This window comes from Scardinius erythrophthalmus, assembly GCF_964197995.2.
Source record: "Scardinius erythrophthalmus genome assembly, chromosome: 1".
Taxonomy (NCBI): domain Eukaryota; kingdom Metazoa; phylum Chordata; class Actinopteri; order Cypriniformes; family Leuciscidae; genus Scardinius; species Scardinius erythrophthalmus.
The window spans coordinates 14,663,172-14,681,983 of NC_138221.1; the positions used below are offsets into that span (position 1 = coordinate 14,663,172).

Genomic DNA, 18,812 nt, shown 5'->3' on the forward strand with positions numbered 1-18,812 from the left:
ATTTACAAAGCAGCGTTTGTATTCATCTAATTCATCATTCACCTTTTTTTCTTTTAATTATGTAAAATCCCGACCTCAATTTCTCCCGCACCTCATCTTCCATCTTCACTTTTATTTCTCCGTCTTTGTTGTTGTGGCTGGCGGCGGGAGCTGCTTGGCGCGAGCTGCTTTGCGCGAGCTGTGTCACGTGACGCCAAAGGTTTGGGGAAATCACGCAAGTTGCATTGCTACGGCGTTATCAAAGAACCTACTAAAAAATATGATTAGATTGATATTCCCAAATATTTAATATGGGCTGGACATTGCATGCAACATATATGGATTTTTTATTTTATTTTGTTTTTAATGACCCGCCCCAACCCGCCCCGCAAATAAAGTGACAATTTCTTTACCCGCCCCAACCCGACCCGCGGGCTACCCGTGGGGCCCGTGGGTTATGAGACGACCCGCGCATCACTAATACACAACCCAGCTGGATACACTCTGACTAACTGGAGTTCTCATTCATAAAGGTAACCATTCACAAAAATAATCACATACTCACCAACATTCCTACACCAAAGGATCGCGGACGAGACACCTAATTTATGTCACGGTCAGCTCGTTTTCGACCGTAACAAAGTAGGATCACACTTGCGCAGACTGTTTGACTTGCAAGATTATTTATTAAAGTGAAAAATTATCCATTACAAAAGAATATAACAATGTCTAGTTTAAACAATAAAGGAGAAATAATAATCCAAAAGGTGAGGAATGTTGATTAAGACTAACAAAACCATCAGTGAAATCAGTCAGCAGGGGTGTACAATCAACCACACCCTCCCTGGTCATCCTACGCAGAAAAAAAAAACAAAAATCGCAGGGTTGTAACACTAACACAAAACGCAAAGTCACAAATTAGGTGAAAAACCTTCCTAACTGAGTGGTAATCAGTGGCATAAATAACGAGCCAGAACAATATCTCAAAAAATTACATTTAATCTCTCAACACAACAATTAAGCCTAATGTAAATGCAACAAAGGCATTCCCACATGTTTGTCTTTGAAGGGGAGGAGGACATATTTATGAAGGCCATCATCAACTTTAACGCACTTCAAACTCTCTGACAACTGTGAGAGAAGAAACACACCCAGGCTAGATGAACTGAAGGGGATATGTGTAGAATGGCTCAACAGCATGGAACTGATAGTACACCAAGTGCATATTACCTTCAAGCAAGATTATATTCTGAAGCAAGCCAATGTTATTACCTATTTTAATACAGTTATCCCCCTCTGTAACTTTAACACAAAATTGATCCGTGTGCAATTCTTTAAACTCCTGTATTATTCCTCTAACACCCTGTGGTAAGGGGCCACCAACATGCTCTTTCCTTAATACAGTTCCAGCTTTCACATTGACCCTTCTGTTATTGGTACGCTCAGACAAGTCAAGTCAGTCAAGTCAACTTTATTTATATAGCGCTTTTCACAATACAGATTGTATCAAAGCAGCTTCACAGTATTAAATAAAATAGTACATCAGTGTATGTTTCTGGTGTAAAACATCCACGTTTGGTAATGCAGATCAATAGCACTGTTGAATCGATTAATCAAATTAAGTATCCCCAACTGAGCAAGCCAAAGGCAACAGTGGCAAGGAACCGAAAAACTCCATTAGGTGACCTAATGGAGAAAAAAAAAAACCTTGGGAGAACCCAGGCTCAGTCGGGGGCCAGTTCTCCTCTGGCGTTTATGAAGTAGAGACCGGATTTAACTGTAAGATTAAAATATTATATGAATGCCTGGCTGAAGAGATGCGTCTTTAATCTAGTTTTAAACTGGGAGAGCGAATCTGAGCAACGAACAGTATCAGGAAGGCTATTCCAGAGTTTTGGTGCTAAATGTGAAAATGCTCTCCCTCCTTTGGTGGATCTGGATATCCTAGGTATGACCAGAAGCCTCGAATTTAGTGATCTTAAAGAGCGCGATGGATTATAGGGCGATAGAAGATCCGTTAAATAAACTGGAGCTAAGCCGTTTAGGGCTTTATAAGTCAGTAGCAATACCTTGTAATTAATACGGAACTTTATAGGTAACCAATGTAGTGATGATAAAATTGGTGTTATATGGTCAAACTTTCTTGATCTAGTAAGAACTCTAGCGGCGGCATTTTGGACTAACTGTAGCTTGTTTATTGAGGATGCAGGACAACCAGCTAATAAAGCATTACAGTAATCTAGTCTCGAGGTCATGAATGCATGAACTAGCTTTTCTGCATCAGAAACAGATAGCATGTTACGTAATTTAGCAATATTTCTAAGGTGAAAAAAGGCTGTTTTTGTAACATATGAAATATGATTTTCAAAAGACAAGTTACAATCTAATATAACACCCAGGTCTTTTACTGTAGAGGATAAAGTAACAGGACACCCTACTATGTTAAAGTTGTATTGAAGGAGGTTTTGTGGGCGGTTTTTTGAACCGATAAGTATTACCTCTGTCTTATCTGGATTTAATAAAAGAAAATTGTGCGTCATCCAATCTTTTATATCTTTAACACACTCTGTCAATTTGGATAATTTAGCGTTTTCATCCGGCCGTGATGAAATATATAGTTGAGTGTCATCAGCATAACAATGGAAACTAATTCCATGTTTCCTTATAATATTTCCAAGTGGCAGCATATATATTGAGAATAATAGAGGGCCTAACACAGATCCTTGCGGCACTCCATAGTTTACTGGAGTTATGATAGATTTTTCTCCGTTTAAATAGACAAAATGGTAGCGGTCAGATAGGTATGATCTGAACCAGCTTAATGCTTGTCCTTGAACACCGGTATAGTTTTGTAGCCGATCTAAGAGTATTGTGTGATCTATAGTATCGAACGCAGCACTAAGATCAAGTAAAACTAGTATTGAGATACAGCCTTGGTCAGAAGCTAAGAGTAAATCATTTGTGATTTTAACGAGCGCAGTTTCAGTGCTATGATGCGGCCTGAACCCAGACTGAAACTTTTCATAGGTGTCATTTTCTAGCAAGAAAGAGCCCAGTTGGGCAGACACAACTTTTTCTAATATTTTGGACATAAAAGGAAGATTTGAAATGGGTCTATAATTTGCTAGGTTATTTGGGTCTAATTGTGGTTTCTTAATTAGTGGTTTTATAACTGCCAATTTAAATGTTCTTGGAACATGACCTAAAGATAAAGACGAGTTAATAATATTGAGGAGAGGCTCTTCCACTATAGGTAACACTTCTTTCAATAGTTTAGTTGGTATGGGATCTAATAAACATGTTGTTGTTTTAGAGGAAATGATAAATTTATTTAACTCTTTTTGTTCTATAGTTGTAAAGCACTGTAATTGTTCTTGCGGGGTGATAATCGAGGCTGAATTATAAGGCGCGATTGAAGATTGAACGTTTACAATTGTGGATCTGATGTTTTCTATTTTCTCAGTGAAAAAATTCATGAAATCATTACTACTAAACTGTAACGGAATATTTTGTTCAGGTGACGCTTGTTTATTTGTTAGTCTAGCCACGGTGTTAAATAAGAACCTAGGATTGTTTTGGTTATTTTCTATTAGTTTGCGGAGATGCTCAGCCCTGGCCGCTTTTAGGGCCTTTTTATAGCGTGACGTACTGTCTTTCCAAGCGATTCTAAAAACCTCTAAATTAGTTTGTTTCCATTTACGCTCTAAATTACGGGTTTCTCTCTTTAGAACACGAGTAGTATTGTTGTACCATGGTGCTTTAATTTTCTCTCTGACCTTTTTTAGTCTCATAGGTGCAACAATATCCCATTTTCCAGAGAGAACGGTGCTCATAGTGCTGGTTAGTTCGTCTAGTTCATCTGTTTGTTTAGGTTCAGGCAGCAGCTGAGACAGATCCGATAAGCAATTTGAAAAATTATCTATGGTGGATGGAAGGATTGTTCTGCCTAATCGATAACGCGGCGCAGCATGATATATTACCGGGGTACGTAATATGCAAGTTACCATGTAATGGTCAGTTACATCATCACTTTGCGGAATGATATCTATATCGGTTGGATCGGTTCCATGTGATATAATTAAATCGAGTGTATGATTAAAACGATGAGTCGGTCCGGTAATGTTTTGCTTAACCCCAAAGGAGTTTAATAAGTCTATAAACGCAGCCCCTAACGCAGGGGTGGGCAAACTTTTTGGCTCAAGGGCCACACTGGGTTTTAAAAATTTGACAGAGGGCCGGCCCAGTAGCAGATTATGAAGTACGATCTCATGAAAGTGCGTATCTATACCACAAATTTTATTTCTCGTGCCATTTATATGCCAAAAATGTTTTTTTTTTTTTTTTTTTTTTTTTTTTTTTTTGCGTGCATGCTACACACTGTAAACCCCTTGGTTAGGATTAGGGGTGTGGAGTGCGTGCCTATTACACGCCATAAAGTGCATATCATATGCACACGAAAACATTATGCACTACAAATACAATTCGTGGTATTCGCACTTTCATAAGATCGGGCTGAGCAAACAGACAACGTTGTGTCAATGTCTGTGCGAAATTCAACAACTGAGAGACGACATTCTGACAATACATTTTTTTATGCTAGATATCCCCCATTTAGCATGTTTTGATGTTAATTTTTAAAGATGTTAGATAATTATATCCTATACTTTTTAAATATTGTTTATGCTTATTATTATTTAATGGCCTAACAGTAAATTAGAAACAAAACATCTGCAAGTGTACACTTAGAAGAGTAAAAAATTACAGGTTACGTTAATTCAGCTTTATTAAAATGGCAATTTGCACTTCCAAAAGTCATACATTTGTGGAAATAAACGAATATACAAATTTATTTTAAGAATAATAAAATAAAAAAAACATAAAAGGCAAAGGCAGATCAGAACATTTAATAAAAAATAAAAAAACGGGTTCTGTACGGCAGACAGGGTAGCGTAGTCGAAAGCCGGACGATAATGGTCGGTAAACGGAATCGGGCAGGATTAGGATACATCCACAAATCCAGAGGAGCAAAGAAACTAAATAGCAGACAAATCAAAGGAAAAACTAAGGTGTGCAAGCGGTTACCAAACATTTTTTTTCTCTCATTGAGTTACCAAAAAAGGAAAAAACATTAACGTGCTTGAAGTCTCTGCGCTTAAGTTGCTGTCTGTTTGGTTTCCATGGTGACGCGCTTGTTACGTGACACACCGCAGCCACAACAGCGCTGAATGAATGATCTGCTTTTATGCCATTTTTCCTTTTTTACATTTGTTAGCTATGGCATGCAATATATGATATTCCGATTGTCAAATATATGCAACGCAATATAAAGATAATAGGGATGTTTTTCTATCATCTAAGAGCGTAACATTTAGTACAAGTACTTCAAATGAAATAAACTTATAACCCGTTTTCTGAGTAACATTGAGAATATCTCTATAGATAGTTGCAATACCGCCGCCACGACCAATCAGACGGGGCTCGTGCTTATAGGAGTATCCTGATGGAGTAGACTCATTTAGACCGAAATAATCATTTGGTTTAAGCCAGGTTTCAGTAAGGCAAAGTACATCTATGCTATTATCTGTGACTATTTCATTTACAATAACTGCCTTAGGTGTGAGTGATCTAATGTTTAAAAGACCTAGCTTTAGAAATTGTTTTTGTTTACTAATAGCAACATTTTCTGTTTTAATAACAATTAGGTTTTTCCTAGATCCTGCAGTAGATTTATTATTTGATCGCACTAAACGAGGAATAGACACAGTTTCTATGCAATGTTCTACACTAGTATTTATATCAGTTAATTTGGTGCAGCAGAGACTATGATTTGGACTTTTGGTTACTAGTCAAAAGGTATTTAACGTTTTGGAGATGTTATCTGACAGAAGATCCGATCCGAATCTGTTTGGGTGTAAGCCATCAGCACGGTATAGCCTAGGACGCTCCCAAAACAGATTCCAATTATTTACAAAGAGCAGTTTCTGCTCATTGCACCATGACGTTAACCATTCATTTAGCGCGAATAATCTACTAAACTTGTCATGTCCTAGACGGTACGTGGGAAGCGGTCCTGACACAATGATCGTTATATCAGGCGATGTGCTGCGTACCGTATCGATCAGATTCCTGAAGTCTTTCTTCAGAACTTCCGTCTGGCGCAGCCTGATGTCGTTCACTCCCGCGTGCAATACCAAAGTTCCGACGCGCTCGTTATCGTTCAGAATCTCGGGAACGCGAGCAGCGATTTCAGAAACACGAGCACCAGGAAAGCAGTGACTGTGCACCTTATTTTTACCTGATGTAGCATGGACGTGCCGAACAATGGAATCACCCATGATCACAGCATCGCGTTCTGTTTCGCGAAGAGCGGAGAAGCGGTTTTGTGTGGATAACTCGAAAACCGGGAGGGTCGGAGAGGGTCTTGGTCTAGACCTGACTCGCGTCTTCCGCTGCGGAAATATCCAGGCTTCGTGGTGGCGTGTTGGAGCCGGAGTGAACGAGACCATGGCTGATCGCGACCTTGGCGCTCGGAACCGATGCCGAGTAACGCACGGAGTAGACGAGGTCGGAGTCAGCCGGTTAGTAACATTAATCTCTGATTTGTGAGCATCAGCGCGTGATGTTTCAAGAGCTAAACGCCGGTCTCTCAGCTCGGCCTGTCTCACTAAAAGGTCGTGGATCTGTTTCTCAACAGCTTCCAGCTCAGACTGTACCGCGTGCAGCTCAAATGTGTCCTCACCTGCACCAAAAGGTAGACTACTTGCATCTGATATATTCGCCATTTTAACAGATGGACAGTAAGTTAGCAACGACACTACCAGTGATGCTATCAATTAATACTAATTTCTGACAAGCGTCTTAGATATAATCCGTCTTTTAAGTGGTACGGGTGTAGAGTAGACGCACGATAGGTGAAAAATGTTTGTAAGTGAGTGTTGAGAAGACGCGTTCAGCCGTGATCCCCGGGAGTAACCTATAAGAGTATCCAGCGTAGAATCACTAACAGGCTTGAGACACGTCTGCTCAACAGTCCGCGTTGTAACTATGAGGTTTGAGCAGTAGTGCTTCTCAGTGAGGAAAAGTAGAAAATGTTTGTTGTAAGTAAGTTTAAAGAGTAAAATCAAGAATTATAAATCAAATCGATAGAGCTCCAAAGACAACAACGCGTTCAGACGCGACGCATGCGCATTCGACAAAAGCAACGGACAATCTGGGCAACTGGGAAATTTGGCCCCCCTCACCATGCGCTTTACCTCACCAAGAAAATTCTCAAAAGGGAACCCAGATATTACATCAAGACATGTCTCTTAACATCATCGCTCAAATGAACAAGGCAATGCAAATTGTACACCAGAAAGTCCTCACCATAAAGTCTGCCAAAATGTTCAACAAATGACACAAGTAGTGTCTTTGCACAGTCACATATCCCTACATCCACCTCAGGATTAGCCAGCATAGCAACCGACAGCAACATAAAGTTGTGGTAGACTGGAGCAGCCAGAACATCTACGAGAAAGACAGGGCCTGTATACAACAAGACCTGTCATAGCTCCGTAGCCTTCCATCTCCCTCTTTTCTCAAAAGCTCTAGGCTTTCTAGCAAACTCGCGCGGACAAGCGAGTTGGCAAAGGCCCACTACACCACAGGTCAAACAACCAACATACAACCCCAAGACACACCAAATGCATGTAATCGTGAGGAAAATCAAGTACCATGTCGATACCAAATCCAGTCAGAGGAGACTGTGCTGCATGATGATCTTCATCCAACATTTGCCTGAAACTAGCATCTGTTCTTAAGGTGCAGTCAGTCTGTGGAAAAGTCTTGCGATTTCTTATATATACACCCGTCTGTACACATTTATCACAAGCTGAATAGCCTGATTGACTCTTTATGCCTTTAACAAAAGCCCGGGCTGGAGCGTCACACACAACAGAACAGACTCGCAGAAAAAACAGCTTTCCTTTGAACCAAAACCCAGACTGAAGACTACTCAACTCACTCACCAGGTCCCTCAAGTACTCAGTGAGTGATTTGGGTTTGCAATCCCCTCCAAAAACGCCAATCATGAAGGGACATTTACCTACTTCCTTCAATAAACCTAGAATGGGCCACAGCTGCTGGTTGTAACTCTTAAACAATGGGAGCCCGTCAAAGCTTAACTGTAACTGCAGGCAATGGTTGCTAGGGAGTTTCATCCACACATTTTCAAGAAGGCCTGTTATAGCATTCAATACACCAAAGTAAAAGAAGGCACCTCCTGCTACAGGTAGGATTTTGTAGTCGGTGAATGTTTTGAGGAGAGTCCTCCCATCTCTTGGCAAATTGGGGTGGTGAAAATGTAGGATAGACAACAAGGCAGTAAGTGCAACCATGGTGATATTAAACTCCAAAGCCCAATTGACCAAATCATCAGCCAGGTCAGGTCTATGCTCAGAAGGGCTCTATCATCACAGTCACTGTCAAAGTTCCAGTCACACATCAAGTCATTACTGTTTGCACAGTTTACAACAAGGTCTAAGTCATGTACAGTTTGGTCATCAGTCAGATCATCGTCAACAAGCTTACTGTCGTTCTCAATAACTTGCAGCAAATTACACACTGATTTAACTGCCTTGCGTCTCAGATTACATTTGAAAGAATGCATTTGATCAGACATTCTTACCTGAGCGGTGTTTATTTAAATCAAAAGCAAGATTACCTGAGGAAAAAAAGAAAAAAAAATAGCATTGTACAAAACCATCCATAATGTCTTATTATATTAAAGCATTACGATTTCCCTTTTTTAGTCCAAGCCCAACCCAATAACCATTATGACATTGCATGGGTCCATCAAGACATGTGTAATGCCGCCTTTACACCAAAATTACCCGGAACAATTTGTCCCAGGAACTTTTTTTACCCCAGACCGGTTGCTTATTGCGTTTACACCGTGGTCTAAAGTACCGGGCAGATTATGCAAATTGTCTGGTGACGTTGAACTACGCGTGACTGCTCCTCTCAGTCTGCTGTGTGGAGTCAACCAATCACAATGTGGCATGAATTCAACCAATCAGCATGTTCAGCGCACAAGTCCCACCCCCAAAAGTTCTAGAACTTTGAAAAAGTACTACCTCGCCAGCAGGGACTTTCTGAGGGGGGAATATTTACCTGGAACTTCATTTAGACCCTGGTTCCTGCGGTGTAAACACATAGAGTACCATCCCAAAGTTCCTAGTTCTTGGGTAAAGTTCCTGCGGTGGAAACGCACCATAAGTTACTTTGATAAGAAAGCATTTCACCAGTTCACAAGGTTCTCAACATTATCTAACACACAAATCATACACACAAACACCCATGTATGGAAATAGAAAAAAATATGTCGATTTATACAGTACAAAAAGGCCAAAAGTTTGGACACATTACTATTTTTAATGTTTTTGAAAAAAGTTTCTTCTGCTCATCAAGCCTGACATCATCCATGTCATATTGTTGTCACAGTGTCTGGTTGGTGTTCCCTGGGTGTCCACTAGAGGTCTCTTCCCCATACCCTCACCACCACATCATGAACTGCATTTCCCATAATCTTTTGTCTGAACTCATCACTGATCATTGCATATGTTCAAATCAAGTGTAAAAAAGTTAATAATTTGTTGAGATGTTTGTCTGGTCAGGACTGGGGAGCTGCAAGAGGAGCATTGTTGAGGTCTCATGAGGTCTTCCCTTGAATATGGCTGTTTATCATATATGGGAGCAGCTGAAAGTCATTTGATTAGGTTGGACAGAGAACAATCACAAGGGTTGCGTATTTGTTTTGGAGCTTTTAGATCATCTCCTGTTGCTGCTTTGCAGGTTGAGTCTGGAGAACTTCCGATTCGGTTAAGGAGAGTTAAGCTAATCTATGTGTACTGGGTCAATCTCCAGGGTCATAGCTGTGTTCACCCAGCAAAAGCTGTGTTGCTGGATTGTTGGGAACATCAGGAGTCTAACTACTATAGCTTTGGGTGGATTGGGGATATTAAAGCCCAGAATGTAGGCCAGACACAATTTAAGTTCAGTTTGACTGTACCATGTTCATCCATACCTCCATGGTTGTTTGTTATGCCAGTATTGGACTTGCAGCTACAAATGGCATTGAAAAAGGAAAGTAGGGGTACCCCAGAATGGCTTGTTGTTCAAAATTATTTTGAGCAGTTTAAAGAGCACCTTGTACTGTATACTTATGGGTCTAAAGATCCCAACAATGGCAGAACAGGAGCGGCAGTGAGTATTCCACAATATAACATCAAAATTAAAAGAAGAATTTCTGATTATCTTGCAGTGTATACTGTTGAACTCACTGCCATTGCTTTAGCTCTTAATTGGCTGCTTACTAATTGCATTCGGGACATAAACAGAGCGGTAGTTGCCTCAGACAGTCAAGCTGCATTATTGAGCATTAAAACAGGAAAGTCATGCAGACTAGATCTATTGTACAAAATGTACTATATATCGTTTCAGCTGCATAGTAAAGATGTTTGTGTTCAGTTTGTCTGGGTCCCTGCCCATGTAGGTTTTGATGGAAATGAAGAGGTGGATATTCTAGCTAAACAGGCCTTGAAATTGAATGTGGTTAACATCAATGTCCCTCTGTGCAAAGCTGAAGGGAAATCTATTATTTAGAATAAAGTGATTGGGACGTGGCAAGAGCAGTGGGATAGTAATGACACTGGCAGACATCTTAACTGTGTGCAAAGAAATGTGGGAGGGGGTAGGTCTAGGGATGGAAGTCGGAGAGAAGAGGCAGTGCTGACACGTTTAAGGATTGGCCATTCAGGTCTCAATAGATCTTTGTTCCATATAGGGAAACATCAGACAGGAGTCTGTGATTATTGCGGTCAGCCAGAAACAGTTGAACATCCTAATACAGTGTAATAATTACATGGAAGAGCGTAGTTGTTTAATATCAGTCCTATATAAAGAAGGGAAAGCGCTTACTTTAGTTAATCTCTTAGGAGATGTATCTAAAAGTGTTAAAAATCAAGTTATGAGGTTTCTCAAAAATATGGGTTTGTTTTACCGTATTTAATATGTACATATTTATATCATAGGTATAGATGCGCATAGGTGAATAATTCCCTCTAACTATTCTCGACGAACACACTCCTGTCCAGTAGTTGGCAGTAAATGCACCTTAAGTTGGTTTGCCAACCACCAGTTAAACTCTAGTAGAAGAAGAAGAAGAAGAAGAAGCTGTTTCCACGCACATTGTATCTGTCTATTTATACCCTGTCTGTTTCAGTGTTTGTCATGGAGTCCTTGCTTAATGTCGGTTAGCACTTCTGAGTTCGTTTCCTGGTTTGTTTCTTGTTTTTGGACTGTCTCTATGGATTTTGACCATTTGCCTGGCTGTTTATGATTACGGATTACCCCATTAAAGCTGCACTTGGATCTTATCTTTTGTGTGTACATCACATGACAGTTGTGAGCAATAACAGTATTGTCTTCCAATAGAGCAGTTTTATAGGTTTTTATCATGTATCCTGACTCAAATAATGTGTTTCTAACAGCAAACACTCAGAATAAAGTGAGATGATCCGCTGATGATCCTGAATGGCTTGTTGAATGAGTGTTGATAGTCTGAGGCTCATCAATATTAACAGATCTGCTGAAAACACTCTTTATTTCATGACAATAGTTCCTGTTTTCACCTCATTTATTATGCTGATGTCTTCAGATCTCCTGTAAATTGACACTTAAAGCTCATTTCATTGGTGTCAGCAGACTGAGGGTAATTGATGATTGCTATACAGTATGTATGATTATTTCTGAGTTTAACTGTTTTTCTTAGCATTTTTTATTTGGAAGAATTTACATTAAGATATTTTTTTCTTTATTTATGCATATTGTAGAATATTTTTATTATTAACTGGATTAAGTGAAATCTATGAGAATATTATCAAAGACATTATACTATTATATCTGGCTCAGGGCAGAACCATAAGAAAAACAAATGTAGTGATTACCTTTGAGTTGTATATATGTTTGATACTGGACATTGGAGTTGCTCGACTTTGTTAGATAAAATCATTTCTTGGATAGGAAAGTTTATTTTCTGGCATCAAGACTTCAAGATTGATGTTTAATGAAGTGACTCCACAACAATATTCTTATATTTGAATGAAGAAGGAGCATCATTTTTGGGTTATGAATTGAAAGAGCATCAGTTACTTTATGATAGACAGTACCGATGTTTTACATTTGTGTCATTTAGTTAAAAAACACTCACTAACTGATATATTTTTTGCTCCTCCCACAACAATTATGTCATCATTGAAGCTCCTCCCACAACAGTTACATCATCAATGAAGCTCCTCCCACTGTAATTCTCCAATAAATGCTGTAAATTCCCTTCAGCTACAAGTGAAGACGAGCATCAGAGCATCAGGAAGAGTTGAAATCTGCAAAGACTGAGTTTATTAAAGAGGACAGTGAGAACATGAGTGATCCAGAACCCTGCAGAATGAAACACACTGAAGATCCTGAAGAACAAAGAGGTTGGTGTTTATTCTTCATTCATTCATGATGCTGAAGAACATTCATGTTAGAAACATTCAAGCACTTCATCACTTTTATTTAGTTAAACTATGAAATGGTACAGATTTTCAAGAAAAGGTCAGTAGAGGGAGGTTGGAGAAACTTTCATATTGATTGTCAACATCGGGTCAAATTATCTCCCTTGTTTACACTTATTTTATATCTGGTTAAATTTTTTTGCTACTATTTTAGCAAAAAGTCGGACATCACAGTGTATATATATTTTAGATTATTATTTGTATTATTTTTTAAGCAGCAAACAGCAAACTATCAAGTAAATTAACTTTACAGAATGGCTGACAGAATTGTAATTGAATTACTTTGTGCACCGATAAGACAGAGCATGCAGTAAACCTTCTTCCACACCATTGGATTCAGACGTTGGGACAATTGTTGTACCTTGTAAAAAAATCCTAACAAATACTGAGAGATCATTTTATTTGCACACCATAGGCACTATAGTATAAATGTTCATATTACATTAAGTAATTGTGTCATTAATCAAATACATTTAATATTTCTCACTTCAGAAATGTGATTTGTGCCTAAAAGGCCTTGAAAATAATAATTGAAATATCAATGTACCTCATTCATGCAATTAGTTAATGAAACCAACACCAGATTTATCATATTTTATAGCAATTGTCTACTAGTATTTTGTGCCATTACATCAGGGCTCACTTTCATATTTCTCTCTGAATTATTGATGTGCTGAAAATTAAATTAAACCTTTTTCTTTTATGTCAGACCCGATGGATGTGAAGGAGGAGAGTGAAGAATTGAGTGAAGTGAAGGAGGAGAGAGAAGAACTGAGAGAAGTGAAGGAGGAGAGTGAAGAACTGAGAGAAGTGAAGGAGGAGAGTGAAGAACTGAGAGAAGTGAAGGAGGAGAGTGAAGAACTGAGAGAAGTGAAGGAGGAGAGTGAAGAACTGAGAGAAGTGAAGGAGGAGAGTGAAGAACTGAGTGAAGTGAAGGAGGAGAGAGAAGAACTGAGAGAAGTGAAGGAGGAGAGTGAAGAACTGAGTGAAGTGAAGGAGGAGAGAGAAGAACTGAGTGAAGTGGAGGAGGAACATCATGTCAAACCTGGAGAAAAACCTTTGAGTCGCTCAATGAGTAAAAAGACATTTTTAAAGAAAAGAAGAGCCAATACATTTTTCACCTGCACTCAGTGTGGAAAGAGTTTTTCAGGCAAAGCGAGTCTTGAGATTCACATGAGAATCCACACCGGAGAGAAGCCGTTCACATGTGATCAATGCGGGAAGAGTTTCGCAACCAAACAGCGTCTTGATGTTCACATGCGTGTTCACACTGGAGAGAAGCCGTTCACATGTGATCAATGCGGGACGAGTTTTGCACAAAAACAACATCTGACCAAACACAAGAGGATCCACACTGGAGAAAAGCCACATATGTGTGTTCAGTGTGGAAACAGTTTCACAGCTAAACAAAGTTTTGTCCATCACATGAGGATCCACACCGGAGAGAAGCCGTTCACATGTGATCAATGCGGCAAAACTTTTTTTAGTGCATCAGACCTGAAGAAACACCTGACAGTTCATACGAAGGAGAAGCCGCATTCATGTTCTGTGTGTGGAAAGAGTTTTTCACTGCTGCAAAATTTACAAAGACATGAGAAAATTCATACTGATATGAGAGAGTATGTGTGCTTTGAGTGTGAGAAGACTTTTACTACAGCGAACTATTTAAAACTTCACCAGAGAATTCACACTGGAGAAAAACCTTACAAGTGTTCACACTGCGACAAGAGATTCAGTCGATCAGAAAGTTTGAAAACACACGAGAGGATCCACACTGGAGAAAAGCCTTACAATTGTTCACACTGTGACACAAGATTTAATAATTTAACAGGTCTGAAAACACATGAGAGGATCCACACTGGAGAAAAACCTTACAAGTGTTCACACTGCGACAAGAGATTCAGTCACTCATCACATCTGAAAATACATGAGAGGATCCACACTGGAGAGAAGCCCCACATGTGTATTCACTGCAGAACTAGCTTCAGAGACAAATCATCTCTTAATCGTCACATGAGAGTTCACACTGGAGAAAGACCATTTAACTGTGATCAGTGCGGTAAACAGTTTCATTGGGCGTCAGTCCTGAATAAACACCTGAAGATTCACTCAAAGGAGAAGATTCATTAGTAATATTACAGCAGAAAAGACACGACGGTGTGTGTTTCAGTGTAGAAGTCCTTTACTACAGAAGATGAACTGAAAGAGTGCCAGAAAATTCACACTGGAAAAGAAGGCCATAACACTTTTAAGAGAGACATGAATCTTATAATAATTTTTAACTCGTTCTTCATTGTTTTTAATCAGAACATCTAGTTTATCTTCCACTTCTACTCTTCAATGCAAACTCAAGATATACTTTCATGTATCTTTGAAACTGGACACTTCTTCTTCTCTTGAGATGCTTTGGCTCTTATAAGTGAGTAAAGAGAGAGATCTGTCTCATTCTCCTTCACTTTTACTTAATGTTTGTAATTGCTTCATGTAATTATTGAATAAAATCTTCAATCATTTTATCAAAATTGTATTGTCCATTTTTTATTTTCTTCTGATTCTGTTTGAATCAAGAATAATTTTATTTCTGAAAGCCATGACACATTTTTTGCTTATTGTGCTTTCAATGTTTTAATTTTCTAAAAATGCTTTTAAATGCCTAATAAATTATATTTCACCCACACATGACTGACATTGATTGAGATTGCTGTCCGTCTACATTATTAACAGTTTCACCCTTGATATCTAGTATCATATATACATTTCAAAGAGGTTGTTCTAGTCAGTTTGATGTTTCATTCACACCATGAGGCTTCATGAAGTCAGAATAATTACTATGAACTAAACAACACAGTTTTTACAAAATAAACTGAAATGATCTCCATCTCACCACAGCTTTACACAACCAGCAGAAAGAGAGCAGCTGGAATAAAGAGAAGTTTTGTGTTACTAGGGTATGTATTACCCCAGACTTCTGTGCAGTATCCAAAATATGGGAGTATTAGGGAATTGTACAAAATATGCAACGAAGAATAGTCTAAAACATCTTTAACTTTATACAAGACCCTAATACTTTTACAAACTTTACTCTTAATATAAACAATGTGATCTTTCCAATTCAATTCATCATCCAAAATAACACCTACAAATTTTAAATCATTAATTCTTTAAATATCAGTTCGATTGCTAATCTTACATTTTCATTCTTTTTACAATTACCAAAAATCATGTACCGGTATTTTGTTTTCTCCCAATTTAAACATAATTGTTTTTGTCAAACCATTTCTTAACTTTTCCCATTTCTGAACTTATATTTTCTGTAATTTCTCACATTTTATTTCCAGAATAAAAAATGTTGGTATCATCGGCCAACATCAAAAACGTCTCGGTTACGTATGTAACCCTCGTTCCCTGAGTACAGGGAACTCCAACGTGTCATCGGGGGAGTTCCCTGACGAATTGGGATCACGCTAGGGAGACCAATTGCCTACGAGTGAATTAAAACGAGCCAATGAAATTGGCATGCAGGAATTGCATTCCGCAGCCCGCCTACCAGCGCGGGTATAAAAAGGCGGAAGCAACGCATCATAGTGCTTTTCGCTGAGGAGCCGAACAGTGTCCAGTCCTCTGCGAAGGTACAGCAACATGGCGACGGGACGACACGTCTCCGGGAACGAGGGTTACATACGTAACCGAGACGTTCCCTTTCATCCTGGGAACTCCAACGTGTCGTCGGGGGAGTTCCCTGACGAATTGGGATCCCAAGTAAAACGCCATGGTGCTGGCCCCTTCCAGTGCCCAGCCAAGCTACCCTGCAGCAGTTTCTTGAATTAGTTGCGGGAGCTAGCTAGGGAATCACACTGCTGTTCCGCAAGACCCGCACAGTGGATTTGGATAACACTGGGAAAGCGTGCCCTGACCCCCCGGAGGGGGGGGAAGCTGCGGAAGCCCAGCCTGCCTAGAGAAGGCCAGGAATACACAAGTGTACTAACCCATTTGGGGTAGTGAAACACATGGCAGTCCCTGAGGTAGTCCCAATCCGAGGGAAGTGGGAGCGTACTCAACAGGGACGACAGAATGAGTCTGTCAAGGGGAAGACACGGCTGAACTGCACGTGGCATTATGGGTCACCGTAGAGACCACTGAAAACACCCAGTCTACTAGCAACTCCTACTAGAGGTAGCAGACCTGGCGCCAGGCGGTCCGCCACGCCTGGCACCGGAGGGGTGACGAAGGAACTCACAAGGCTCACCGACGTAGGGCGCCAACAGAGCAAAAGTCGCACGTATCCGGCCGAGGCACGGAATGGCATAGCAAGCCGACACAACCTATTCCCTCGCACCACTGGCCGTAGTGAGTACTCGGGAGGAAACAGGTTCCACACGCAGGCTATAGAACCTAGCGAACGTTTTCAGTGTCGCCCAGCCCGCAGCTCTACAGATGTCTGTCAGCGAGGCGCCTTGAGCCAAAGCCCAGGAAGCGGCAACACCTCTAGTAGAGTGAGCCCGCAACCTGGGAGGACAAGGCTCACCCAGAGACTCATATGCTCGGTTGATAGCATTCACTAACCAGTGAGCTAACCTCTGCTTGGAGACAGCCTTCCCCTTCTGCTGGCCTCCGTAACAGACAAAGAGCTGATCTGAGGTTCTGAAGCTTTGCGTTCTGTCAATATAAACCCGCAGTGTGCGGATGGGACAGAGAAAGCTAGGGCTGGGTCTGCCTCCTCCTGGGGCAGCGCTTGCAGGTTCACTACCTGGTCCACGAAGGGAGTGGTAGGAACCTTGGGCACATATCCGAGCCGGGGTCTCAATACAACATGAGAAAGGCCCGGCCCGAACTCAAGGCACGATTCGTCGACCGAAAATGCTTGCTGATCCCCGACCCTCTTGAAAGAGGCCAATGCTAACAGGAGCACTGTCTTAATGGACAGGATATTAAGCTCTACTGTCAGCAAAGGCTCAAAGGGAGGACTTTGAAGAGCTCTAAGAACCAGAGCTAGGTCCCAAGAGGGTACAGAGTGCAACACACGATGTGGATTAAACCTCCTAGCACCTTTAAGGAATCTGATGATCAGGTTGTGCTTCCCCAAGGACTTACCTTCTACTGCATCGTGATGTGCTGCTATTGCAGCGACATACACTTTAAGAGTGGAGGGAGACAGCCTTCGCTACAACCCATCTTGCAGGAAAGAAGCACGTCTCTGATCGGGCAAGTTCGGGGTTCTCCCGACGGGAGGAACACCAATCGACGAACAGGTTCCACTTCAACGCATAGAGGCGCCTCGTAGAGGGGGCTTTAGCGGAAGTGATGGTATCTACCACTGCTTGTGGCAGGCCATCTAGAACCTCCGCGTCCCGTCCAGGGACCAGACATGGAGTTTCCAGAGGTCTGGACGCGGGTGCCATAGAGTGCCCCGTCTCTGAGAAAGAAGGTCTTTCCTCAGAGGAATCGGCCAAGGAGGGGCTGTCGCGAGGAGCATGAGTTCCGTGAACCAAGTCCTGGTGGGCCAATACGGCGCCACTAACAGGACCTGCTCCTTGTCCCCCCTGACCTTGCACAGAGACTGTGCAAGAAGGCTCACTGGGGGAAACGCATACTTGTGCAGGTCCCGGGGCCAGCTGTGGGCCAGGGCGTCCGTGCCGAGGGTCCCCTCGGTCAGGGAGTAAAACCACTGGCAATGGGTTGTGTCCGGAGAAGCAAACAGGTCTACCTGTGCGACTCCGAAGACACTCCAAATCAGCTGGACCGACTGGGGATGGAGTCGCCATTCTCCTGGCAGGGGAGGCAACCGTGAGAGCTCGTCTGCCACACGGTTGAGCTCCCCTGAAAGATGAATGGCATGAAGCGACCTCAGATGCTTCTGACTCCATAGGAGGAGGTGGGAGGCGATTCGCGACATACGACGGGAGCGTAGACCACCTTGATGGTTGATGTACGCAACGGTCGTAGTGCTGTCTGTATGGACCAGTACTGCTTGTGTCTGAGAAACCCCTTGAGGCGACACAAAGCTATACGTTCTGCTTGCAACTCTAGGCAGTTGATGTGCCAATGCAGCTGGGGCCCCGTCCACAGATCCAAGACTGCATGCCCGTTGTACATGGCCCCCCAACCCATGGCAGAGGCATCTGTGAACACTACAGCATGCCTGGAAACCTGGACTAGGGGCACTCCGGCCCGTAGAAACACAGGGTCCGACCATGGGAAGAAGGTTCGGCGGCAGCGCGGCGTAACTTTGACCCGGAGCAT

The 18,812-nt window shown here is 41.4% G+C and overlaps 1 protein-coding gene across 2 annotated transcripts; it reads left to right on the plus strand.

Moving 5' to 3' along the window:
* Positions 1 to 11,167: 11,167 nt before the first annotated feature.
* Positions 11,168 to 15,090, plus strand: LOC308690789 (uncharacterized protein). Of its 2 annotated transcripts, none has more exons than XM_081365477.1 (3): positions 11,168 to 11,749; positions 12,277 to 12,494; positions 13,282 to 15,090. In XM_081365477.1, exons 2-3 carry the CDS (start codon positions 12,437 to 12,439, stop codon positions 14,700 to 14,702), a joined length of 1,479 nt encoding a protein of 492 aa, XP_081221603.1. In that variant the 5' UTR covers positions 11,168 to 11,749; positions 12,277 to 12,436; the 3' UTR covers positions 14,703 to 15,090. The 2 variants fall into 2 exon arrangements, with proteins under 2 accessions (XP_081221603.1, XP_081221604.1); XM_081365478.1 differs by having other exon boundaries at positions 11,168 to 11,728.
* The last annotated feature ends 3,722 nt before the right edge of the window (positions 15,091 to 18,812 follow it).

Coding starts and splice junctions, on each gene's coding strand:
- LOC308690789 (XM_081365477.1), top strand. CDS start 12,437: ATGAGTGATCCAGAACCCTGCAGAATGAAACACACTGAAGATCCTGAA. Junction 12,495..13,281: donor AGATCCTGAAGAACAAAGAG/GTTGGTGTTTAT, acceptor CTTTTATGTCAG/ACCCGATGGATGTGAAGGAG.